General features: G+C 45.5%; 1 protein-coding gene across 1 annotated transcript in view; it reads right to left on the reverse strand.

The window, feature by feature from the left end:
• Window positions 1–27656, reverse strand: part of LOC126209891 (serine/arginine repetitive matrix protein 2) — a 690162-nt gene that overhangs the window by 73687 nt on the left and 588819 nt on the right. Inside the window, exons 17-18 of the mRNA XM_049939014.1 lie at window positions 16597–16902; window positions 5457–5741 (exon numbers count right to left, since the gene is read on the reverse strand). Coding sequence (XP_049794971.1) covers window positions 5457–5741; window positions 16597–16902 — 591 coding nt within the window. The remainder of the gene's footprint in view (window positions 1–5456; window positions 5742–16596; window positions 16903–27656) is intronic.

Raw genomic sequence — 27656 nt, forward strand, 5'->3', positions numbered from 1 at the left:
ACAAATGCAGTACATAACTGAGACGATACTCCACGCTCACGCAATATAATTAGAAGTCGCTTATGAGGAACGGTGTTAAAAGCCTTCTGTAAATTTAAAAATATGGAATCAATTAGACATCTCCTGTCGATAACATTTATTACTTCGTATGAGTAAAAAGCTAGTTGTGTTTCACAAGAACGATACTTTCTGAATCCGTGTTAACTATTCGTTAATAAATAATTTTCTTCGATGTGATTCATAATGTGCGAGCACAGTCTTAGATACAAAATCCTATTGCAGACCGACGTTTGTGATAAAGGTCTGTAATTTAGCGGATTTCTCCCATTTCCTTTCTTGGGTATTGGTGGAACTTGCGCAACTTCTCGGTTTCTGGGTACGAACCTTTCTACGAGCGAATGTTTGTATATATGATTGCTAAATGTGGAGCCATTGTATCAGCATACTATGAAAGGAACCTGACTGGTATACAATCTGAAGCCTTGCCTCTCTTAAGTGTTTCAAGCTGCTTCGCTTCACCAAGGATATCTACTTCTAAGTTCTTCATATTGGCAGTTGTTCTTGATTCGTATTCTGAAATATTTTCTTCGTCTTCTTTTGTGAAGAAATTTCGGAAAACTGTGTTTAGTAACTGTGCTTTAGTGGCACTGTCATCAGTAGCGTCACCATTATTGTAGCGCTGTCAAGTGATTGGAAATTTGTGGTAAGGTCTTATGGGACCAAACTGCTGATGTCATCGGTCCCTAAGCTTACGTACTACTTAATCTAAGTTACGCTAAGGGCAACACACACACCCAAGCCCGAGGGAGGACTCGAACCCCCGACGGGTGGCGCAGAGAAGTGATTGTGTCTTGCCACAGGTGTGCTTTACATACGAGCAGAATCTCTTAGGGTTTTCTGAGAGATTCGTTGTGGAAGCTATTCAAAGAGTCTCGCATTGAAGTACGCGCTAAATTTCGAGCTTCTGTAAAACTTAGATCACAGACGATCTAGAGCGCGTATGACGTCATTATGTTGAAACCTACAGCCATTTTCAGATGACTTTGGATTACTCTTCAACTTATTTTCATCATAGTTGTAATATTAGGTTGGTGCATAAGTTCGTAGCGTTTATCCATAAGTTCAATAAACACAACAGATACACATAACAGAGACTTTAGTCATCACTTATATATTCTGCTTCACTACTTACAACAGTTTGCCAAGACTCGAATACCTTCTCGATTGCACGACTGTAGAAATCACGTGGTTTTGAGCGAAGAACTCGTCGAAGCATGTTCGGAGCGCGTTTTCATCCGCAAACGAAGTTTCTTGAAGGTCGTTCGATAGAGAGCGGAAAATGGGAAAATCTGAGGGCGCAATCATGTGAATAAGGTGGTAAAGAACGACTTCCCAAAGAAACTCCAGTATAGTGTTTTTCGTCGGTCTAGCAGAATGATAGCGGGGTAGCATCACTTCACGCAGCCTTCCTGGTCGTTGTTCTACAAGACACCTGAGTCGTTAACAACAAATGCCAGCAGTGATGCTTACACCCCGGGAAGCAAATCGTAGTACGCCACACCGTCGCTGTTCCACCAGATGCGTAACATTATTTTTTGTGGGTGCGCGCAGGTCTTTCTAAGGGAAGATGCTGCTTTGCTGGAGCTTAACCATTGCTTTCTTTTTCTTATTTCAGCATAAAGACACCATTTACTGTCACGACGGAGGATACGAATGGTCGCTGATTTTTGTGCTTTTGACTTATAGCATGCGGTACTCATGCGACAGATCTTTGAACCTTCCCCACTACATGCATATGACACACGATGGTGGAATGATCACAGTTCATCACATTTGCAAGTTCTCGAATAGCCTACTCTAACGTGGATCATTCTGCATCAAAACGTTTAGGTGATCTTCATCAAATCCCGACGGTCAGCCTGAATGTGGAGAGTCAGTAATGTTAAAAAGATCCTCCTCGAAACGAGAAAACTATTTTCTTGTCATGCTCTGTCCAGTGGCATTATCCACATACACGGTGGAAAAGTTTCTGGCTGCCTCCGGCTGCTGTGACCCCTCTATTGAACTCAAACAACAGAATATGACGAAATGTTCTGATTTCTCTACTTGACACTCCATTTCCTGGCATCCAAAGCTGCACTTACTATCTCGAAATGAGAAAATGAGCCTGCCGGAGTGGCCGAGCGGTTCTAGGCCCTACAATCTGGAACAGCGCGACCGCTACGGTCGTAGGTTCGAATCCTGCCTCGGGCATGGATGTGCGTGATGTCCTTAGGTTAGTTAGGTTTAAGTAGTTATAAGTTCTAGGGGACTGATGACCTCAGAAGTTAAGTCCCATAGTGCTCAGAGCCATTTGAACCATTTTTGAGAAAATGACAGTATGTAAATTCAAATAACAGCAGTGAACTACAAATAAGAAATGACAGTCGATAAGTAAAAACACAGCAACCGGAATACGGAGATGCAAAAGGAAAACGCTACAAACTTACGCGCCAACCCAACATTTTTAGTAGATGTTTCTTTATTACAATGGTGAAATATTGTGAAGCGTTTGGCTGTGACGAAAGATAGGCGAAAGAAAATACTATTTCGTTCCACAGGTGAAGTTGTTAAAAAAAAAAAAAACTGTAAACCCTTGTTCTAGATTAGGTCACTGAATTTACAGGCTGAACCTATGGAATATTGTCATTACGAAGCAGGTGCGAATGGTCTTCTGTTTGAGTTATTGATTTGTGTCTAAAAAACAACAGCGGAAGTCCCGCGAAAAGACCATGAGGATAAAATCAGAGAGATTAGAGCCCACACAGAGGCATACTGACAATCTTTCTTTCCACGAACAGTACGAGACTGGAATAGAAGGGAGAAACGACAGAGGTACTCAAAGTACCCTCCGTCGCACACCGTCAGGTGGCTTGCGGAGTATGGATGTAGATGTAGATGTAGAATCGTAACACCAAGGAGTCGTGCGACATACGCGAAATTTGGGAGGCGTGTGTCTGCATCTGAAAGACGATGTCTATTCAGGTTTGGCGCCAGTCACATAAGTGTGGCGCTAGTAGCACCACTATGAGGACTCAGCTCTGGTTTGCTTTAAATACACGCTGTCACGGTCGTGGGCGCTAGTCACCTTTGAGATTGGACGTGGTGAGTTGAAGCTAGTCAAGAATGCTTTTAATGCGACACAGACGTCACTATCGACTCATCACGAAATCTGAACGAGGTTGTGTAATAGGGCTACGAGAAGCTGGACGTTGCTTCTGCAGTGCTGCAGGAAGACTGTACATGATTGGATGCAGCGGTAGTCACGAGAATGCACCGTAGCAAGAAGCCAGGGCTCCGGACGGCGACGTGGCACTACCCAGAGGGAAGGCCGTCGTGTTCGGTGTATGGCTGCGGCGCATCGTACTGCATTTGCAGCAGCTGTTGGCACCACAGTGTACTGCTGTTGTAACCCAGCATGCTATAGAGAGTGTCGACATGTTGTCTTGGCCTGTTCGATCACCAGATCTGTCTCCAGGGGAGCAGATTGGGACACCATAGGACGATAACTCCAGCGCCATCCGCAAGTAGCAGTAACCGTCCCTGGGTTGATCGGCCAAGCGCAACAGGCATGGAGCTCAATCAATCCCACGAAGTGACATCTGGCACCTGTTCAGCATAATGCATGTACGTTTGCATCCTTGCATTCGACATTCTGGCGGCCACACCGGTTATTAATGCACCAGAATTTCACGTTTGCAGTGGCTTATCTCATACTTACATTAACCTGTGATCTTGCAATGTTTATCACTCAAGTATTTTACCTAGAAAAATGTATTCCCGAAATTTCATTACTTTACATTAATAATTTCTAGGTGTTGGGATTTCTTCCCCGTCAGTGAACTGAATGATAAGAATGACTGTGTATGCGTCAGGTTACATCAACGCACCAAACAACAGATATTGGGTTGGCGTAAATGCCCGTATCATGCACGAAACACCGCTGCCTGATGAAAAGGTTGGAGTGTGGTGCGCAATGTCGGCTTCCAGTGTTAGCACGGACACATGCAAAACTCCGTGAGGCCATTACACGCGGAATAAGCAACACTGTCGAGGATACGCTTCACAGAATAATAACAATTAAAAAAAAAACAGCCCTCGGTCACTAATTTTTAAGGAAATAACCGGGTTTCGACACTGCTAGGAGTGTCTTCCTCAGAATTTACACCAAAGAATGGTCTATAACATGGTCACAGAATTATGACTAAAACCGTATGATACAAATTATAAAATAATAAATGACATATAAGTACTGCCAGTCTTTCACGATTATTCCGTACTTATAATTTGTATCATACGTTATTAGTCATAATTCTGAGACCATGTTATAGACCATTCCTTGGTGTAAATTCTGAGGAAGACACTCCTAGCAGTGTCGAAACCCGGTTAATTCTTTAAAAATTAGTGACCGAGGGCTGTTTTCTTTTAATTGTAACTATTCACGGTCTCTGAACGTGCAGCCATGTACAAAATTTTGCTTCACAGAATGTCGCGGAATATGATGAGACGAATACAGTTGCGCATCGATGGTGGTGGAGGGCACTTCCAACATTTACTGTGAGGACTTCGTATGTATGTAAGTATGTACAGTGTGTCACCTCCCAGCGACATATTACCATAGCCCAAAACTGTAGATTTTATCGCGTTATTGGGTCAAATGTTACGACTCATTAAAGTAAAAATGGTTCAAATGGCTCTGAGCACTATGGGACTTAACTTCTGAGGTCATCGGTCCCCTAGAACTTAGAACTACTTAGACCTAACTAACGACATCACACACATCCATGCCCGAGGCAGGATTTGAACCTGCGACCGTAGCGGTCGCGCGGTTCCAGACTGTAGCGCCTAGAACCGCTCGGCCACTCTGGCCGGCTCATTAAAGTAGTTGAGGTTTATATGGATCGCACTCTGTTTGGAGTGGTTTGCTATTTGTTAGAAAACGTTGCGTATTGTAAGAGCGTTTACATTCGTTCTCTCCTGATCATTGGTGAATTTCGGGTCTTGTTCAGTCGCTGTCGTTCGCTGCACAATTTACGTTTTTGATGCGATCATGACAGTCATTTATATGACCGTTTCGTTTTCGACTGGCAGCCGCGAAATTTGAATTTGTTCCGGTGGGTTTTAATTCGGTTTGCGTGCGTGTTTTTTATGGAGTGTTGTTTGATAGTTCATTAAGAGTGTTGAATGATGTTCTGTTGCATTCTTTGATTACTGATGCCGATCCTGTGTAGACACAGGATGAGGCAAGAAAAAATAGGAAAAGAAAGAAGGACAAAGGTATGTATTCTTTAAGTAAAATTTCGTCATTCGCTGTCCTGGCTGATACTGTAACTTTAATTTGCACGTGTGCCAGAATGGTAAGACAGCGCTGGGTTGTGATGAGACCTGGGAGACAGCAGCACGGCTGGGGTACGCACCTGTAGACGACGGGCGGCCCCGCCGTGGAGGCGGGCAGCGTCTGGATGCGGCGCGCCGGCTTGCGCTTCTCGGGGATCTCCTCGAAGTTGATCCACTGGCGCGCTGCGGGGGCGGCGGGTTGCGGGGGCGGCGGTGGCGGGGGCGGCGGGTTGGCGCGCGGCGGCAGCGGCGGCGGCGGCGGCGACGGCGATGACGCGGACAGCGACGGCTTGCGGCCCTCGCGCGGGCTCTGCAGGCCGGCGCCCTGCTCCGCGAACTCGAACCACGACCTCCCGGATGGCGTCCTGCTGCAAAGCGCGCCCTCTGTCAGCGAAACACCGTGGCGGCGGAGGTGGCCGTACAGTCTGGCACGTAGTTGAGGAACTGGGTGACGAGCCACCCAAAAAAATACAATGCTTCACCAAAACAGTGGATAACCCAGAAGACACGGTCAGACGTCACTGTAACTTTGTACGCATAAGGAGGGGGGGGTACAAAAAAAATATTTTTTTTAAAAGCTATATATGTTCAAACTGTTTACAAAACAACCTTATCCCCTTCAAAATACTCTCCCATTACAACTAATAAATTTGTGCCACAGGTGCTTCCACTGCTCGAAACATTTTTTGTATTCATCGATAGAAATGGCTGACAGCTCCTCCATCATTTCTTTCTCGACTTATTCATTGTTATCAAATTGGTGTTCTTTCATGCCCCTTTTCATGCGTGGAAATAAGAAAAAAGTCGCACGGAGCCAGGTCAGGCGAGTAAGATGCGTGGGACAGCGGAACTATACCGTATGTAACGTCTTCTTCGGATCTTCGGTCTTGGCTAACACTCAGCGGTAGAGCAATGAGATTGTTCTTTCTTATGTATCGGTATCGACGTTACAAAAAGAACATTGATGAATTGAACTCGCGACTTGTGCGAAGTATTTACTTCACCAAATGTCGTAATTAAATCGTTTATAATCGTTGGTTTATCAGTTGCTATTTAAATATTAAGTATAAGTTCAAATTAGTTCCAGCGACACCAAATTCCCTATAGACTGGTTGTAATCTCAAATCTATAATCAGTTGTAACAGTGTTACTAATTCCTAGCGTCAAGGAGTTTCTGTATAAGCGCCGAGCGCTTCAGTCAAATAATATCGCAGCACGTTATCTCTACAAATAATATTGTAAAACTCGAATGATAAATGCGTGAATTGACACGATATGCTGGTTTATTACACAATATTAGTCACTTCCTAACAGAGCCGTGAGGAAGAATCTTTCCCAGGTGTTGGGGGGAATTATAAATAACATGCTTCGTAACTATCGGCAAGTTCCATAGTCCATTGGTTATTACGAGTAAAACTGTCTATCTGTGTTTGAAACTGTCTATCTGTGTTCACTTTCTAAATAGTATTAACCTCAGGTTATCTAATTAAAAGTCATTTCTGCTAATATATGCAAGTCCTCTATCTGAATTCTAAATAACGTAATATTTGAAGTCAAAGTATCGTTTCACTGCGTCATAGTAGATCGCAATAATCAATTCTGAAAAAAAAACAATCTTATTGCGCCTACATATACGAGCATTCAAAAGGATGACCTGCTTCGGCTAACTCTCATAACGTAGTGACAATGGATTGAATTATTCTTAGCCATTACTCAAGAATCCCAAAGAGTACTCACGCGGCGTATTCTTTGGGAACGTTGGTTCTACTTTGCGAATTTTAATTATAATGATTTTGTGATTTACTATGATTTTGAGTTTGATTTTACTGGAATCCTAACTTTCTTTCGTATGTTAATAAATTACCAAGTATTAATTCCTGATTCAATTACTGGTTAATATCCAAATAATAGTGTTAACTGGAAATTTGTTTGCTTGTTCATTTTTCATGGAATTTGGAACTTGTTTTGGGGAAATCTTTGGGAATTTTGGAGCTAGTTTTTGATTTTCATTTCTCGTTCGAGGAAGTGGCATTACACATATTTAGCCAAAAACTGTCTAATGGAAATGGCTTGTGTGCAGGTACGTTGTCGTAATGGAACCAGTCTGCTTCTTCCACAAATCGGGCCTTTTCTGACAAACACTGTTGTGCAATCTTTTTAAAACTTCCAAATAAAAGATTTGCTTGACGGTCTGACTTGGGGGGGGGGGGGGAGGGGGGGCAAACTCTGAATGAACTACGCCATTGGCATCAAAAAAGCGTATCAGCTTTGTTTTGATGCTTGATTTGACTTGACATTTTTTTGGGCGGGATGACTATGTCGTTTTCCTTTGGCTTGACTGTTTTTTTGTTTCTGGGTGGTAATCATAGCACCATGACTCATCAACAGTAATGACCTCTGACAGAAAATCTGGATCAGTTTCAAGCCGTTGTTTCAAAGCACAACATGTTTCAACTATATGTTCCTTTTGATCGTCAGTCAGAACCCGAGGAACAAACTTGGCAGCAACGCTTTTCATTCCCAAATCTTCCGTTAAAATTCGCTGAACCGAGCACCGAGATAACCGACTAGCCGGCCGAAGTGGCCGTGCGGTTAAAGGCGCTGCAGTCTGGAACCGCAAGACCGCTACGGTCGCAGGTTCGAATCCTGCCTCGGGCATGGATGTTTGTGATGTCCTTAGGTTAGTTAGGTTTAACTAGTTCTAAGTTCTAGGCGACTAATGACCTCAGCAGTTGAGTCCCATAGTGCTCAGAGCCATTTGAACCATTGATAACCGACTAGTCTCTGACAGCTGATCGATTGTCTGTCGACGGTCTGTGAGCACAAGCTCCCGAATTTTTTCAATATTACCGACGATTCGGGCCGTTGATGGACGTCCAGAACGTGATATGTCATCAATCGACATGTCGCCATTTTTACATCGAGCAAACCATTCGGAAACTTGAGTTTTTTCCGTAGCCTCATCTTGGTAAGCTGTTTTTAACGTTAAAACAGTTTCAGCAGTATTTTTACCGAGTAGAAAACAAAATTTAACAGCAGCACATTGTTCAGTTAAACTTGCTGTCGTACAAAGCGAAACAAGAACAAAACAGCGCAGCAGAAACAGTCACTGCAGGTGAACAAGACAAGCCAGGTCGACAACACAGGCGACACCGAACTGGCAGTGAGTTGCGCTATACACGCCTAGCGGCAGAAATGCGTACTACAAAAGCTCCGCTCACTGAAATGTTATTCCGGTTTTCTTTGGGTACCGCCTGGTATACCATTGGCCAGTATACAGGGTGTTACAAAAAGGTACGGCCAAACTTTCAGGAAACATTCCTCACACACAAATAAAGAAAAGATGTTATGTGGACATGTGTCTGGAAACGCCTAATTCCCATGTTAGAGCTCATTTTAGTTTCGTCAGTATGTACTGTACTTCCTCGATTCACCGCCATGATTTCGTACGGGATACTCTACCTGTGCTGCAAGAACATGTGCCTTTACAAGTACGACACAACATGTGGTACATGCACGATGGAGCTCCTGCACATTTTAGTCGAAGTGTTCGTACGCTTCCCAACAACAGATTCGGTGACCGATGGATTGGTAGAGGCGGACCAATTCCATGGCCTCCACGCTCTCCTGACCTCAACCCTCTTGACTTTCATTTATGGGGGCATTTGAAAGCTCTTGTCTACGCAGCCCCGGTAACAAATGTAGAGACTCTTCGTGCTCGTATTGTGGCCGGCTGTGATACAATACTCCATTCTCCAGGGCTGCATCAGCGCATCAGGGATTCCATGCGACGGAGGGTGGATGCATGTATCCTCGCTAACGGATGACATTTTGCACATTTCCTGTAACAAAGTGTTTGAAGTCACGCTGGTACGTTCTGTTGCTGTGTGATTTGAAGAGAAGTAATAAAATGAGCTCTAACATGGAGAGTAAGCGTTTCCAGACACATGTCCACATAACATATTTTCTTTCTTTGTGTGTGAGGAATGTTTCCTGAAAGTTTGGCCGTACCTTTTTGTAACACCCTGTATAAATGATTAGACTTGCAGCCCTCTGTGACAGGTAGGAGGGGTACCACAGTGCGTCAGTCGTGTTCATGTTTAGTTTTCTGTTATGGTAGGGTATATAACTGGACGTGAACAGCGTCAGATATTGTGTGGGCATGGGGATGCCGCCTACTCGTGTGAGACAGCGATATCAGCACTTGACTGAATTTGAAAGGGGTCTCATTTCGAGTCCCCCTTTCGTCAGCTGGTCGAATCGTGCAGTACCCAGATTTGTGGAGCATTCTGTTATGATAGTGGTCCGGTGTTGGACTGCATGGGAACGTGAGAGCAGGTGTGTTCGTCGTAATGATTCCGGTCGACCACCCATGACTTCCACAAGGAAGGATTGCGGACCGAGCACATCGTAGCACCTACACCTCTGCCACCTGAGAACAAGTAATGGACTCTCCGAATCATTCTTTTCGTCCAGTACAATTGGTTGGAGACTAGAAGCAGGCAGACTAGGGAAGTACAGTCCTGTGTCTAGCCTGCCATTAACATCACAACACAAGTGGCTGAATTTGGAGTGGTGGCATGGCGAGGAAGTACGGGCTGGCAACGAATGCTGCCGCATTGTGTTCAGCAATGAATCGCAATTCTGCACTACCGTGGACGACCATCGTTGACGAATATGGCGGCGACCTGAGGAGAGCTCCCGTTTTTCTGGTATCTCTGAGAGAAACAGCTGCATCACTGATGGTGTCACGGTGTGGAGGCCAATGAGCACGATTTCAAGTCACGGTTGGTAGGGGTTGATGGAACTCTGATGGCACAACGCCACATCACGAAAATCTCGCGTTCGCGTTCGCGTTCTTACAGTATCATAATGTATCAACGGTCTACGAGATGTTGAGATACCTTGGTGGCCAGCGCGATCCCAGATCAGCCCCCGTTGTAACGTATGTGGGAGCAACTGGGACATCAACTCTGTCCCAGTGCCAGTATGCAGCATATGAAAGCCGAGCTACAACAGTTGTGGATCAGCTCGCCTCATGAAAGGATACAACGGCTTTATTACATTCTTCCAGACCGAATCAGAGCACGCATAGAGGTGGGTGCAACGTCATACTGATAAGTGGGCTCATATTTCCTAGCTCTCGATGTTATAATCACTGAAGTAACATCACATATCCTCTTCATCCATGGAGTTCCATTTCGTTTCCTCCCCTCCTTCTCGGCGCTTTACTTTTCTCGTCAGACAGTATATATTAAAATATATTTATCAATAATGAGCCATAGAATTTAAATTACCGGGAAGCATATCAATATTTTCAGCACCGATTTAAATAATAAATTTAAAATAGTTGATATGTGAGCCGTGCGCGGCTCGTGTTTATGCCGTTCCTTGCTTGACAGCTTGTCTTTATTCGATTTACTGGCGTCACTAAGTTGCGGGCTTGTCCGCCCCTGAGTGGCAGCAGCAGCGCGTATCGATAACAGCACTGTGTTCTGAAGCGACCGCTAGTATTTCCATGTCGTGGTCTGTGGGAGTCCAGTCGGGGGCGCAGCGCCAGTGAGGTCCGGACATCCAGTACTCGCCGACCGCTGGCGACACACATGAACCATATTTCTATGCACCAGGAATTGCATTTTAACACGGGTAATGTATCACGAAGCAAATATCGTCCGCACTGGCGGAATGTTGTGTGATACCACGTACTTATGCGTTTGTGACTATGACAGCGCCATCTATCACAAAGCGAAAAAAGTGGCCCAACTAAAACATTCATATTTCTTTACGTACTATACGAATATGTAATAAAAATAAGGGTTCCTATTTGAAGAAACGCAGTTGATATCAGTTCTATTGCAGCGCAATCTAGCGGGAACACCATAGCGCCATCTATTTTCCCCCTTCAAGCTAAACGAGTTTTGTTCTTTGTAGTTTTTTCGTTTGATGCTTATTTCGTGAGATATTTGGCCCGGTCGCTTTCAATGGAACACCCTGTATACAACAACAACACTTGCTACTACTACTACTACTACTACTACTACTACTACAACACTACAAATATTAGTAGTTGCCGTTGCTACTACCACCACTTTCATCATCCTACAGCGAGAACTATCAAGACTTGTGCTACCATTACTCCTGTTACTATTACATTCGTCCTACGGTTACAGTTGATGACGTTTCCGTCGCTGAACCTAAGAGGACGGTAAGTACGCTTTGCACCAGACCGTCCACACTGTCGGCTCCAGGGAGCGCCTCGCTGCCTCCAGACCGCAAAGCAGTGGGTCAGAACGCATCTTATTTTCCACTGCGAGCCACTGACTCCTTCTCAATCCCTGGGCTCACCCACCGGCCTTCCTCGCCTTGCCTGTTGTGCTCCTTGACTGCAGCTACGCCTTATTTTTGCTGAGGGACCATCGGTTAAAAGATTCAAAATATCAGAGCGGTCTTTGACTCTCATTATGTGGTTAACAGATACTCTCCCTCAATCCTACCTAGCGGTCCTCGCTATATCTTGAGCTAGGAAATGTTCCCAAAGGGCATGCCGCCATTTCACCACAGTCCCAGCTGGTCGTTGCCTTCTTGCAACTTGTGTTCGAATCTGTAGCAGAAAGGTGGCGGACCAGTCCCCTACTTGGCTCAAACTGTGCTACCTCAAGCCTTTCACTTATATCGAGATGTTCTCTTCCCTGTACCTCAGGAATTCCACCTCTGCTGCCTTTCAGTAAATATTAAAGTTCTTTATTTGTCAGAACGTCTGCAGGCGCGACGGTGAAGCACCCACGCCAGCGTGCTAGTATTGCTCGGTGTACTTTTCTCACTGCAGCGGCAGGAGGCCTCACCAGCCACAACATTGCCGTCGTAGTGTAGCCCACAACTGCGGCTAATATCAACTCTTGCCCGATATAAATAATTTTATTCACGATACAGTTACCTGCCCTTGCTACTTGCTATAAGTGGACTTTAAGTGTCACTTATTCATTCAAGTACACACCTAAATACGTTGATCACACATCTTGAATTATCGCCGGGTTTGTATTTATCAATGGGTTCTCTATAACTCTTCCTTTAAACAACATATTATGCTGATTTTCCAGTGACATCAGGAGTTGCACCTGTGCACGCGATTCGCGCAAAGATTCTGTGATGTCACCATAATTCCATAATAAACTTTCACTCTGCATCGCAGTGCGCGCTGATTCGAAACTTACTGGCTTACTAAAACTGTGTGCTGGACCGTTACTCGAACCTGGGGCCTCTTCCTTTTGTGGGCAAGTGTTCTACCAAGGCCGGCCGCGGTGGTCTCGCGGTTAAGGCGCTCAGTCCGGAACCGCGAGACCGCTACGGTCGCAGGTTCGAATCCTGCCTCGGGCATGGATGTGTGTGATGTCCTTAGGTTAGGTAGGTTTAATTAGTTCTAAGTTCTAGGCGACTGATGACCTCAGAAGTCGCATAGTCCTCAGAGCCATTTGAACCATTTTTGTTCTACCAAATTTTTAAAATTTTTCTGTTCTTCTTTCTACCTATCTGTTTCTTCGTCAGTTTCAGTCAGTAGTTGTGTGCGGATGTCGCAATCAAATTCCATCGACAAAAACTTCAGGTTTTTAATTTTTTTAATTTTTTTTTTTACAAAGAGTGGCCAGTCCCCTGGCAGAACATGCTGAGCTACCGTCACAAAACTTGAGCTGTACAGACACGACTCAGACCGGCCTTCACAGGTTTCCTATCTTTGAGGAATGCTGGTCCCACGAGATACGCAGGAGAACTTCCGCAAAGTTTGGAAGGTAGAGGAAATTTTAAGCTTGAAGATGAGGTGCCTGAGAAAGTAAAGCTGTGAAGGCGGATCGTTAGTTATGCTTGGATAGCTCAGTCGGTAGACAGCCTGCCCACGAAAGGCGAAGACCACAGGTTCGAGTCGCGGTTCAACAAACACTTTTAATCCTCCACGAAATTATTTTTATAGAATCTCCACTGTTGGCGTGCACTAGAAGTGCGAAGTGATTGGCATTCGCTGCAGTTCCTAACAATTCTTATCTGGAATCAATGCTTCACAGAGCGCTTGCCGTATCAGATCAGTATGTGTTTCAAGCTTTCGACGGCTCCCTCCATTGTCTAAGTCAGGAATTACTCGTAGTCTGTGTGGTCGTTTATGTAGGTCCATCGTGAAACAAAACTAAAATTCCGATCGAACAGGCCTTAGAAGGTCCAACGGTGCCGACCGACCGCAGTGTAATCCCCAGCCAAAAGACGCCAGTGAGTGCGGATATGGAGGGGCATGTGGTCAGCACACCACTATCCCAGATGTTGTCAGCTTTCGTGACCGGAGCCGCTAATTCTGTCAAGTAGCTCCTCAGTTGGTTTCACAATAGATGAGTGCGTCCCGCTTGCTGACAGCACCTGGAAAACACTCACTGCTTAACTTCGGCGATCTTTCGGGAACCTATGTTACCAATGCGGCTTGGCCGTTGGTTGGCTCAAATGGTTCAAATGGCTCTGAGCACTATGGGACTCAACTGCTGTGGTTATCAGTCCCCTAGAACTTAGAACTACTTAAACCTAACTAACCTAAGGACATCACACACATCCATGCCCGAGGCAGGATTCGAACCTGCGACCGTAGCAGACCCACGGTTCCGGACTGCGCGCCTAGAACCGCGAGACCACCGCGGCCGGCTGGCCGTTGGTTGCTTTCAAGTCAAGATGTCACGAAATCACAGATCTTCCATAAGCTATCATAGAGTACGTAGATGCCTGCGATGGGAGAACGTCAGTAGCGATGTTGATTTTGTGAGATGGTGGATGACTCAATCGATTTATCTGCATCCTCATTGACTGCAGGTCGTCGAAGTGGCGTCAAATTGAAAGACCGGCACCCGGCGAACAGTCTGCCCGACGGGGGGGCCCTAGCCATACGAATGAACAAATAAACGTCTACTTTGCAGAGAAAGGTGCGTTATCCCTAACCACCTGAACTTGACAGTAATTTTACAGGAAGAATGGTACAGTATTCCCTTGAAAACCATACAGGCCCTGTATTTATCCATACAGAGACACTTGGAAGCTGTTTTGAAAGTCAACGGTGTTCTTACACTGTATTAGCCATGGTAATGTATTGTGTTTGGGGCGTTTCCGTATTTTTGTCCATCCCACGTTTGTATACAGTTTACTTGGGGAGTTTGTTAAGTTTGGCAAAAAAAAACGGAAAAAATTTTGTTTCGTAAGCAACTCACATTACTTCTTAACATAGTCTTCTTTGAGGGATAAGCAGTTGGTCCAGCTATCCACCAGTTTTTTCGTCTTACTTACTTACTTACTCAATGGTCATACCGGACTCGAGAGTCCATTACCGCAGCAACCTATTTTCGCCACCTATCCCTGTCTTGGACTATTTCCTTCCATTCACCTTCAATACCTACGCTCCTCAAATCAGCCTTCACATTGTCCTCCCATCTACGCCTCGGTCTCCCCACAGGACGTTTTCCCTCTAGGTGCCCTACCAGTACTCTGCGCGCTGCCCTGCCCTCATCCATTCGAGCTACGTGACCCGCCCGTCGCAGCCTATGTGATTTAATAATACCGATTATGTCAGGGCTTGAATAGAGTTCGTGAAGCTCTTCGTTATGCAGTTTTCGCCACTCTCCGCTAATGTCATCCCTTTTTGCTCCGAAAATTTTCCTCAAAATTTTGTTTTCAAATACTCGAAACGGCTTTTCATTTTGCACAGTGAGATCAAGTCTCACACCCATACAGCATAACTGGTAGAATAATAGTTTTGTATATTCTAATCTTTAAATTCCTGGACAATAACCGTGATGAAAGCAATCTGTTCAGTGAGAAGTAGCACGCATTTCCCGCTCGTAATCTCCTATTCAGTTCGGATTCAATCTCATTTCTCGAAGTGATGTCCGCGCCTAGATACTTAAATGTGTTCACTTTTTCAGACTGCATGTCTCCAACTCTTAACATTTCTTGATCTACTGCTGTTGGCAATCTAGTAGTAACCAGGTATTTAGTTTTGTCTTCACTTATCTTTAGACCTACATCTTCACTAGCCTTGATTAACGCATTCGCATTCGCATTTCATCCCATCGGAAAAATTGGTTGCCTGCAACTATCACTTCCTCATTTGATGAAAATTTATTCCCAGCAAGCCAAAGTTTTAAGTCAGAGAGCAGAAAGAAGTCACTTGAGGCTGAGTCTGGTGAACAGGGTGGATGAGGAACCAACTCAAAGCCAAACTCGTGCACATTCACCATGTTATCGCTGATGTATGGAATGGTGCAATACACTGTTAAAGGAGCACTTTTTTACCTTGGTCTTTTTTGAGCCAACGTATGTTTCAAACGTTCCAACAATGAAGCATAATACGGTCCGGTTATAGTTCTGCGTTTTTCCGAGTAATCTATGAATATTATTCTTTGGGAATCCCATAAAACAATTACTGTTACCTTACCAGCTGACAAAAGGTCTTTGCCTTCTTCGGTACACTTTTACCAGCCTTTGTCCATTGTTTTGACTGCCGTTTTGACCCTTGTGTGTAATGATTGATCGAGATCATCGACACTGACAAATAGCCGCAAAAAGGCTTGCCGGTTAAAATTAAACGTCGACAGACATTTTTTGAAATGTTGTGCCGGATGCGCTTTTGGTCGACTACGAGCAATCGCAACAGGCACCTCGCTGACAGCTTCTTCAAAGCCGATTGTCCGTGCAGGATATTACGTTCTCGCTCAGTTGAGATGCCTACAGTTCCAGAAATGTCACAAATTTTTGTTCGGCGGTCTTGACTCAACTGCACCGCCAGAGCGCGCTTAATCTTCGGTGCTTCATTAACCCGCCAGTAAATAGTCTTCAGTGATGATGCAGAGTCCACATGGACTTGATCCAGTTCTGTTGTGATTTGTGTGGGAGTCCAACTCATCAAACGAAAATGCTTAATAGCATGAAAATCGGTTTTCCCGATTTTCGACTACAAATGACACACTAACCAATGCAGACGGCTGTCAACAGTGAACTGTACACTGTACATTGTTGCAATACTTCGTATGATCCTTGGAATAATCGAGCATATCAACCGTGAGGACTCATCAAAAATCCTCCGCTCTTTCGTGGAAATTTACCAGACTTATCACGAAATGAAAGTTTATTAGACTGGGTGCATGTTTTTTAGTAGACCTACACTAGAGGCGGGCGCTACAGAAGATGACGTCGGCGGCCTACCTGCGGGGGCTGCGCGCCCTGGCGTGCTGCTGCGGCGTGCCGGCGTCTGTGGGGGCGGCGGCGGCGGCGGCGGCGGCGGCAGCGGCGTCCTGGCCGCCGGAGGCGGAGCCGGCGGCGAGCGGCCGCGGCAGCTGGATGCGCATCTTCTCGGCGGGCGGCGGGGGCGGCGCGGGCGCCTCGTGCTGCACGTACTCGTCCAGCAGCGCCGGGTTGATGGGCGTGGTGGAGCGCGGCCGCTCGATGGGGTAGGTGCGCACCTCGGCCGCCGACCTCTGCCGCACCGGCAGGATCGGCACCGCCACAGACCTGCGGGCCGCCGCACCGCTCACTGCCTCTGGTCTCTGCTACACCACTGTGCGCTCGCGTTTTAAACTAGCGGAGGGAAAAACCGACCCGTTACTTGCTTCTCAATTACCGATATTTTTCGGTAGTTGTTTGGTCTCGGCTATAACAGATTTTGTATATCTTTTACTAATAACTGGTTAAAAACATACACTACTGGCCATTACAATTGCTACACCACCAAGATGACTTTCTACAGACGCCAAATTTAACCGACAGGAAGAAGATGCTGTGATATGCAGATGTTTAGCTTTTCAGAGCATTCACACAAGGTTGGCGCCGGTGGTGACACCTACAACGTGCTGACATGAGGAATTTTTCCAACCGGTTTCTCACACACAAACAGCAGTTGACCGGCGATGCCTGGTGAAACGTTGTTGTGATACCTCGTGTAAGGAGGAGAAATGCGTACCGTCACGTTTCCGACATTGATAAAGGTCGGATTGTAGCCTATCGCGATTGCGGTTTATCGTATCGCGACATTGCTCCTCGCATTGGTCGAGATCCTATGACTGTTAGCAGAATACGGAATCAGTGGGTTCAGGAGGGTAATACGGAACGCCGTGCTCGATCCCAACGGACTCGTAACACTAGCAGTCGAGATGACTGTTGTGTCGCTCATACAGCCGAGACACAATGAGGTAGCTAGGTGCACGCTAAACTAACGCAGACGGGCGTGAAGTACTGGAACATGAGACTTATTAATGAATAAGAAGAAAAGTACGTAGCTGGAATAATATACTTATCTTTATTCTCTTGTTGGAATACATCTCTCTTGAATATTAGTACGCTATAAGCACTGATACAAATGGCGCCTTGCTAGGTAGTAGCTATGGCCTAGCTGAAGGCTATTCAATCTGTCTCTCGGCAAATGAGAGGAAAGCTTCGTACGTCTGGTCGCAAGCTATGTCGTCCGTACAACTGGGCGAGGTCTAGTCCGTGTATTGTGACCTGCCATGTGGTGGCGCTAGGATTGCGATTACACAGTGGCGACACGCGGGTCCGACATGTACTACAGGACCGCGGCCGATTTAAGTTACCACCTAGCAAGTGTGGTGTCTAGCGGTGACACCACAATGACAGGCATCTTATCCGCACGGCTGTAACGGATCGTGCAGCCACGTCTCGATCCCTGAGTCAACAGATGCGGACGTTTGCAAGACAACCACCATCTGCACGAACAGTTAGACAATGTCTGCAGCAGCATGGACTATCAGCTCGGAGCCCACGGCTGTGGTTACCCTTGACGCTGAATCACGAACAGGAGTGCCTGCGATGGTGTATTCGACGACGAATCTGGGTGCACGAATGGCAAAACGTCATTTTTTCGGATGAATCCAGGTTCTGTTTACAGCATCATGATGGTCGCATCCGTGTTTGGCGACATCGCGGTGAACGCACATTGGAAGCGTGTATTCGTCATCGCCATACTGGCGTATCACCGGGCGTGATGGTATGGGGTGCCATTGGTTACACGTCTCGGTCACCTCTTGTTCGCACTGACGGCACTTTGAACAGTGAACGTTACATTTCAGATGTGTTACGACCCGTGGCTCTACCCTTCATTCGATCCCTGCGAAACCCTACATTTCAGCAGGATAATGCACGACCGCATGTTGCAGGTCCTGTACTGGCCTTTGTGGATACGGAAAATGTTCGACTGCTGCCCTGGCCAGCACATTCTCCAGATCTCTCACCAATTGAAACCGTCTGGTTAATGGTGGCCGAGCAACTAGCTCGTCACAATACGCCAGTCACTATTCTTGATGAACTGTAGTATCGTGTTGAAGCTGCATGGGCAGCTGTACCTGTACACGCCATCCGAGCTCAGTTTGACTCAATGCCCAGACGTATCAAGGCCGTTATTACGGCCAGAGTTGGTTGTTCTGAGTACTGATTTCTCAGGATCTATGCACCCAAATTCCGTGAAAATGTAATCACATATCAGTTCTAGTATAATATATTTATGCAATGAATACCTGTTTATCATCCGCATTTCTTCTTGGCATAGCAATTTTAATGGCCAGTAATGAATTTGTTACCACTAACTGGGTAAAAAAAAAAGGACGACATATCATTTTGCCACAGTAGAAGTGCTACAGTTGTTAGCTTTTAAATAAGACTTTGGTTAAAAAACACGCGATGTTTATTTCCATCGATTTGAAATATTACGTTGTTATAGAAAATGGGAGAAGCGACCAGTCCCATTTCAATAACAATGCGGACAGTTGGAAACTAGCAACAGCACATGATGCAAGAATCCATACAGTGTTGTTGAGTCAATGAAGTGCCTGTAGCCATACGGCGTGGCTTATTAGACAGTACGTGGGTACGCGCACTGTGCGAGAATTGCTCCCAACTCGTCTATACGGCAGCTTCCCGTGTTGTTCTCAGACACCAGTCGTATTGCAGAATGGTGCCATACTCCGTTAGGATTTGAATTTACTTGTACGAAATGCAGTAGCAATGGCATACAAACTCTGCATTACGTTCAATAGGTTAAAATGGGAGGTGGTACATCAAAGGACAAAACATCCACTACGTCCCTTGGAAGAGAAGGTAAATTTGATTGATACACCTAATTTTACTGACGTACTATAAACTTGGGATAATATGTTGTTGTTGTTGTTGTTGTGGTCTTCAGTCCTGAGATTGGTTTGATGCAGCTTGAACCCTTTATTTTGCGGCTGGTTCATTGTGAAAAACTGATACATCCAAAAGTGTAGCTGCAGCGAATTCATCAACTTGTAAACTTTAGCTCTCGCCATCCCACCTCCCGTACGCTTCATCTTCACCATCTTTGCTATAGTGAAACCAACGAAATTTCCTGGCAGATCACAATTGTGTGCCAGACCGAGACTCAAATTCGTGAGCTCCGCGGACAAATGCTCTGCGGACTGAGCCACCCAAGCACGATTCACACCCCGTTCCCACAGCTTTAGTTCGCCAACCAGTACCTCACCTCCAGCCTTCCAAACTTCACAGGACTAGCACTTCTGGAAGAAAGGATATCACGGAGACATGGCTTAGCTACAGCCTGAGGAATGTTCCCAGAATGAGATATGTTCGCTCTGCAGCGGAGTGTGCGCTGATATGAAACTTCCTGGCAGATTAAAACTGTGTGCGGGACCGAGATGAGGTACTGGCGGAGGTAAGGCTGTGAGGACGGATCGTGAGTCGTGCTTGGCTAGCTCAGTCGGTAGGGCACCTGACAGCGAAAGGCAAAGGTCCCGATTTCGAGTCTCGGCCCGGCACACAGTTTTGATCTGCCAGAAAGTTTCATATCAGCGCAAACTGAGCAACTAAGTGAAAATATTTCATTCGGGAACGTGACTCATGTCTACCAAAACATCTACCCCATATCGATCAAGAATTCCAACTCCTTCAAATGTATTAAATTTTTTCAATCTGTGTTTCAAGTCTACGTTTATAACTGGAAGAAACAGGAAACAAAAATCGAAAATTGGTTATATAGGAAACCGATCAATTTGAGTGGTTTTAAAAGTCAGGTAAACTGACGATGGAAAAATCCTTTATAAATGAAAAACAGTTGATTCAACGGTAACCGCCATTTCCATTTTAAACTCGCCGGCGGGTCCTACATATGTTGTCATCTCCGGACTCGCCGTCTTCGTACGCTCAGAGACTCTATAACATATATATCTCATAAAGTACTAGAAAATTCGTGTTACCTCTTGTTTTGGCCAGAGAATACATAACGGAAGAGCAATCGACTGCATGGAATATGAATTCTTCCAACACTGGCATGACTCGCTGGTTACTGAAGAATAATACACACATCTAAAAAAGTTTTGAATCACCTCAGTTCCGAGAGTTCGGGAACTTGTACAGAAAGTTGGAATAGAGGTCAACATAAACATTATTTCCGCTCTTTTTGTTGCTCATGAAAACCACACATTGCATGATGTACCACCATACAGCGAGACCTACACACTGATACCTTTAATACCCAGTAGTACGTCCTCTTACGTTGATCCATGCCTGTATTCATCGTCCCATAGTTCATCAAGGCACTGTTGGTCCAGATTGTCCCACTCCTCAACGGCGATTCGGCGTAGATCTCTCAGAGTGGTTGGTGGGTCACGTCGTCCATAAACAGCTCGTTTCAATCTATCCCAGGATTGTTCGATACGGTTCATGTCTGGACAGCATGCTGGCCACTCTAGTCGAGCGATGTCGTTATCCTGAAGGAAGTCATTTACAAGATGTGAACGATGGGGACGCGAATTGTTGTCCATGAAGACTAATGCCTCGGCAATATGCTGCCGATATGGTTGCACTATCTGTCGCAGGATGGTATTCACGTATCGTACAGCCGTTACGGCGCCTTCCATGACCACCAGTGGCGTACGTCGGCCTCACATAATGCCACCCCAAAACAGCAGGGAACCTCCACCTTGCAGCACTCGCTAAACAGTGTACCTAAGGCGTTCAGCCTGACCGAGTTGCCTCCAAACACGTCTCCGACGATTGTCTGGTTGAAGGCGTATGCGACACTCACCGGTGAAGAGAACGTGATGTCAATTCTGTGCAGTCCATTCGGCATGCTGTTGGGCCCATCTGTACCTCGCTGCATGGTGTCGTGGTTGCAAAGATGGACTTCGCCTCGGGAGTGAAGTTGCGCATCGTGCAGCCTATTGCGCTCAGTTCGAGTTGTAACACGACGCTCTGTGGCTGCACGAAAAGCATTATTCAACACGGTGGCGTTGCTGTCAGGGTTCCTCCGAGCCATAATCCGTAGGTAGCGGTGATCAACTGCAGTAGTAGCCCTTGAGTGGGCTGAGCGAGGCATGTCATCGACAGTCCCTGTATCTCTGCATCTTCTCATACCCGAACAACATCACTGTGGTTCACTCGAACATGCTTGGACACTTCGCTTGTTGAGAGCCCTTTGTTGTTGTTGTGGTCTTCAGTCCTGAGACTGGTTTGATGCAGCTCTCCATGCTACTCTATCCTGTGCAAGCTTCTTCATCTCCCAGTACCTACTGCAACATACATCCTTCTGAATCTGCTTAGTGTATTCATCTCTTGGTCTCCCTCTGCGATTTTTACCCTCCACGCTGCCCTCCAATACTAAACTGGTGATCCCTTGATGCCTCAGAACATGTCCTACCAACCGATCCCTTCTTCTGGTTAAGTTGTGCCACAAACTTCTCTTCTCCCCAATCCTATTCAGTACTTCCTCATTAGTTATGTGATCTACCCATCTAATCTTCAGCGTTCTTCTGTAGCACCACATTTCGAAAGCTTCTATTCTCTTCTTGTCCAAACTATTTATCGTCCATGTTTCATTTCCATACATGGCTACACTCCATACAAATACTTTCAGAAATGACTTCCTGACACTTAAATCTATACTCGATGTTAACAAATTTTTCTTCTTCAGAAACGCTTTCCTTGCCATTGCCAGTCTACATTTTATATCTTCTCTACTTCGACCATCATCAGTTACTTTGCTCCCTAAATAGCAAAACTCCTTTACTACTTTAAGTGTCTCATTTCCTAATTCCCTCAGCATCACACGACTTAATTCGACTACATTCCATTATCCTCGTTTTGCTTTTGTTGATGTTCATCTTATATCCTCCTTTCAAGACACTGTCCATTCCATTCAACTGCTCTTCCAAGTCCTTTGCTGTCTCTGACAGAATTACAATGTTATCGGCGAACCTCAAAGTTTTTATTTCTTCTCCGTGGATTTTAATACCTACTCCGAACTTTTCTTTTGTTTCCTTTACTGCTTGCTCAATATACAGATTGAATAACATCGGGGAGAGGCTACAACCCTGTCTTACTCCCTTCCCAACCACTGCTTCCCTTACATGTCCCTCGACTCTTATAATTGCCATCTGGTTTCTGTACAAATTGTAAATAGCCTTTCGCTCCCTGTATTTTACCCCTGCTACCTTTAGAATCTGAAAGAGAGTATTCCAGTCAACATTGTCAAAAGCTTTCTCTAAGTCTACAAATGCTAGAAACGTAGGTTTGCCTTTCCTCAATCTTTCTTCTAAGATAAGTCGTAAGGTCAGTATTGCCTCACGTGTTCCAGTGTTTCTACGGAATCCAAACTGATCTTCCCCGAGGTCGGCTTCTACTAGTTTTTCCATTCGTCTGTAAAGAATTCGTGTTAGTATTTTGCAACTGTGGCTTATTAAACTGATAGTTCGGTAATTTTCACATCTGTCAACACCTGCTTTCTTTGGGATTGGAATTATTATATTCTTCTTGAAGTCTGAGGTTATTTCGCCTGTTTCATACATATTGCTCACCAGATGGTAGAGTTTTGACAGGACTGGCTCTCCCAAGGCCGTCAGTAGTTCCAATGGAATGTTGTCTACTCCGAGGGCCTTGTTCCGATTCAGGGCTTTCAGTGCTCTGTCAAACTCTTCACGTAGTATCATATCTCCCATTTCATCTTCATCTACATCCTCTCCTATTACCATAATATTGTGCTCAAGTACATCGCCCTTGTATAGACCCTCTATATACTCCTTCCACCTTTCTGCTTTCCCTTCTTTGCTTAGAACTGGGTTTCCATCTGAGCTCTTGATGTTCATACAAGTGGTTCTCTTATCTCCAAAGGTCTCTTTAATTTTCCTGTAGGCAGTATCTATCTTACCCCTAGTGAGATAAGCCTCTACATCCTTACATTTGTCCTCTAGCCATCCCTGCTTAGCCATTTTGCACTTCCTGTCGATCTCATATTTGAGACGTTTGTATTCCCTTTTGCCTGCTTCATTTACTGAGTTTTTATATTTTCTCCTTTCATCAATTAAATTCAATATTTCTTCTGTTACCCAAGGATTTCTACTAGCCCTCGTCTTTTTACCTACTTGATCCTCTGCTGCCCTCACTACTTGATCCCTCCAAGCTACCCATTCTTCTTCTACTGTATTTCTTTCCCCCATTCCTGTCAATTGTTCCATTATGCTCTCCCTGAAACTCTGTACAACCTCTAGTTCTTTCAGTTTATCCAGGTCCCATCTCCTTAAATTTCCACCTTTTTGCAGTTTCTTCAGTTTTAATCTACACTTCATAACTAATAGATTGTGGTCCACATCTGTCCCTGGAAATGTCTTACAATTTAAAACCTGATTCCTAAATCTCTGTCTTACCATTATATAATCTATCTGATACCTTTTAGTATCTCCAGGGTTCTTCCATGTATACAACCTTGTTTCATGATTCTTAAACCAAGTGTTAGCTATGATTATGTTGTGCTCTGTGCAAAATTCTACCAGGCGGCTTCCTCTTTCATTTCTTAGCCCCAATTCATATTCACCTACCACGTTTCCTTCTCTCCCTTTTCCTACACTCGAATTCCAGACACCCATGACTATTAAATTTTCGTCTCCCTTCAGTATCTGAATAATTTCTTTTATTTCATCGTACATTTCTTCAATTTCTTCGTCATCTGCAGAGCTAGTTGGCATATAAACTTGTATTACTGAAGTAGGTGTGGGCTTCGTATCTATCTTGGCCACAACAATGCGTTCGCTGTGCTGTTTGTAGTAGCTTACCCGCATTCCTATTTTCCTATTCATTATTAAACCTACTCCTGCATTACCCCTATTTGATTTTGTGTTTATAACCCTGTAGTCACCTGACCAGAAGTCTTGTTCTTCCTGCCACCGAACTTCACTAATCCCCTCTATATCTAACTTTTACCTATCCATTTCCCTTTTTAAACTTTCTAACCTACCAGTCCTATTAAGGGATCTGACATTCCACGCTCCGATCCGTAGAACGCCAGTTTTCTTTCTCCTGATAACGACATCCTCTTGAGTAGTCCCCGCCCGGAGATCCGAATGGGGGACTATTTTACCTCCGGAATATAAAAAATGGTTCAAATGGTTCTGAGCACTATGGGACTTAACATCTTAGGTCATCAGTCCCCTAGAACTTAGAACTACTTAAACCTAACTAACCTAAGGACATCGCACACATCCATGCCCGAGGCAGGATTCGAACCTGCGACCGTAGCAGTCGCACGGTTCCGGACTGAGCGCCTAGAACCGCGAGACCATCGCGGCCGGCCACCTCCGGAATATTTTACCCAAGAGGACGCCATCATCATTTAATCATACAGTAAAGCTGCATGTCCTCGGGAAAAATTACGGCTGTAGTTTCCCCTCGCTTTCAGCTGTTCGCAGTACCAGCACAGCAAGGCCGTTTTGGTTATTGTTACAAGGCCAGATCAGTCAATCATCCAGACTGTTGCCCCTGCAGCTACTGAAAAGGCTGCTGCCCCTCTTCAGGAACCACACGTTTGTCTGGCCTCTCAACAGATACCCCTCCGTTGTGGTTGCACCTACGGTACGGCTATCTGTATCGCTGAGGCACGCAAGCCTCCCCACCAACGGCAAGGTCCATGGTTCATGGGGGGAGGGAGAGAGCTCTTCCTGGCACATAATAACGCGGACGCGATCGAAACGCAGTATTGACCGTCTAGGCATAATTGAACTAAAGACAACACGAGCCGTGTACCTCCTTCCTGGTGGGATGACTGGAACTATCGCCTGTCAGACCCCCTCCGTCTAATAGGCGCTGCTCATGCTTGGTTGTTTACGTCTTTGGACGGGTTTAGTGACATTTCTGAACAGTGAACGGGACCGTGTCTGTGATACAATATCCACAGTCAAAGTCTATCTTCGGAGTTCTGGAATCCGGGGTGATGCAAAACTTTTTTTGATGTGTGTATATAACTAATTACGGCCCTTTAAAATTCCCACTCGTTCTTGATTCCTGGTAGAGCATAGTCTTCTTATAGCAAAGGTATTTGTACGATGTGCACTAACAAAAATAATTCTGTATTAAATCACAATAGCCGGCCGTGGTGGCCGAGCGGTTCTAGGCTCTACAGTCTGGAACCGCGAGACCGCCACGGTCGCAAGTTCGAATCCTGCCTCGGGCATGGATGTGTGTGATGTCCTTAGGTTAGTTAGGTTTAAGTAGTTCTAAGTTCTAGGGGACTGATGACCTCAGAAGTTAAGCCCCATAGTGCTCAGAGACATTTGAACCATTTTGAAATCACAATATCGCGTTCCGCGTTCTTATTATATTTTCAAGTTTAGAAGATGTCAGACGATAGAACTGATGATTTTAAAGAATTTCAGACAGAGTATATGTACAGTCAGTGTGTTGTGCGGGAAGGCAAGCTAATCGGTTTTTAAGTAGGAACCGCTGTCCAGAAACGCACGGTTTGGGCACTGCAGAGCGTCGAAGTCTGAGAACGATTCTCCACACACCCCTTGTGCGTATCGTATTGGAGATCCTGTGCGGCCTGCCAGTGCAGTAACGTTGTTGACAGCAGTGCGATGTGTACAAGTTCCAGCTGCGGAAATGACCGACAGGGTGCTCGCGTACGGCAAAGCAGACTGCAGCGGGAGAGCTGCCAGAAGATTGTATGCGGAACGTTTTCCAAACAGACGTATCCCCTATCATTCCACATTCGTGGCCATCGAGAGACGCCTCAGAGAACCCGTTAGTTGCACGTGTGTCCATTGTATAGTAAAGCAGTAGCGCTTTGTGTTTGGTATTTGGGAATACTATCCCCAGTCTACTGTTTGTCCTCAGGTAAGTGCCAAAACGTGATGCCGGTCGTCCACGCTCGGCTGGAACACTACAGTTGGTGGAGGACGTGCTGACAGTGTTGGAAGAGGACTCGGCCACCAGCACTCGGCAGGTGGCACAGGCGCTGCACGTGGGTAAAAGTGCCGTGTGGCGTGCTGCACTGCAGAAAGTCCAGGCATTACGGGAGGAGGACTACTCACGGCTCGTACACTTTGTGCAGTAGTATCTCCGACAATGTATACTCCAGCCACGGTTCCAGAGCTTGGTGCTATTCACGGATGACTGCACGTTTACTACAGGCGGCATATTAAATTTGCACAACGTGCACGCTTGGGTGGACGAAAATCCACGTGCGTAGGTGATTCAAAATCACCAACAAAGGGTCAGTATTAATATCCGTCTGGGACAATTGGTGACCATATCATTGGCCCATATCTACTGCCAAGCAAAGGAACAGCATAAAATTGTTCAAATGGCTCTGAGCACTATGGGACTTAACTTCTGACGTCATAAGTCCCCTAGAACTTACAACTACTTAAACCTAACTAACCTAAGGACATCACACACACAGGATTCGAACCTGCGACCGTAGCGGTCGCGGGGTTCGAGACTGTAGCGCCTAGAACCGCTCGGCCACCCCGGCCTTCAGGAACAGTATAGATCTATCTCACATTTATTAGAGGTGTTTCGCCTATCTTGCTGGATGTAGTGCCACTAAATGTCCGGATGGACATGCGGATGGAACACGACGCAGCTCCAGCACACTTTGATGTCGATGTGCGGAATCACCTTAACGTCGCATATCCCAATCGTTGGGTTGGTAGAGGTGGATCAGTTCCATGGCCAGCACGATCGCCAGATCTGACACCTCTCGACTATTTTCTGTGGGCAATACAAAATACGGATATAACAGGATCAAAAACACACTTATTTGAATAGCGTGACTTATTGCCATATTTTCCTCTACTTAAAATAACTGCACTGTCCGAATTACAAACTGTTTGTACTGACCTCATAGTGTTGTACAGCTACACAGTCTTCAAAGTGCAGGTCTGGGGTTTCAATGCAGCAAATCGTAACGGGATAATACGCATATCTGACCAAAGCCACTTTTTCAAATTGAA

The sequence above is a fragment of the Schistocerca nitens genome, chromosome 10 (genome assembly GCF_023898315.1).
Source record: "Schistocerca nitens isolate TAMUIC-IGC-003100 chromosome 10, iqSchNite1.1, whole genome shotgun sequence".
Taxonomy (NCBI): domain Eukaryota; kingdom Metazoa; phylum Arthropoda; class Insecta; order Orthoptera; family Acrididae; genus Schistocerca; species Schistocerca nitens.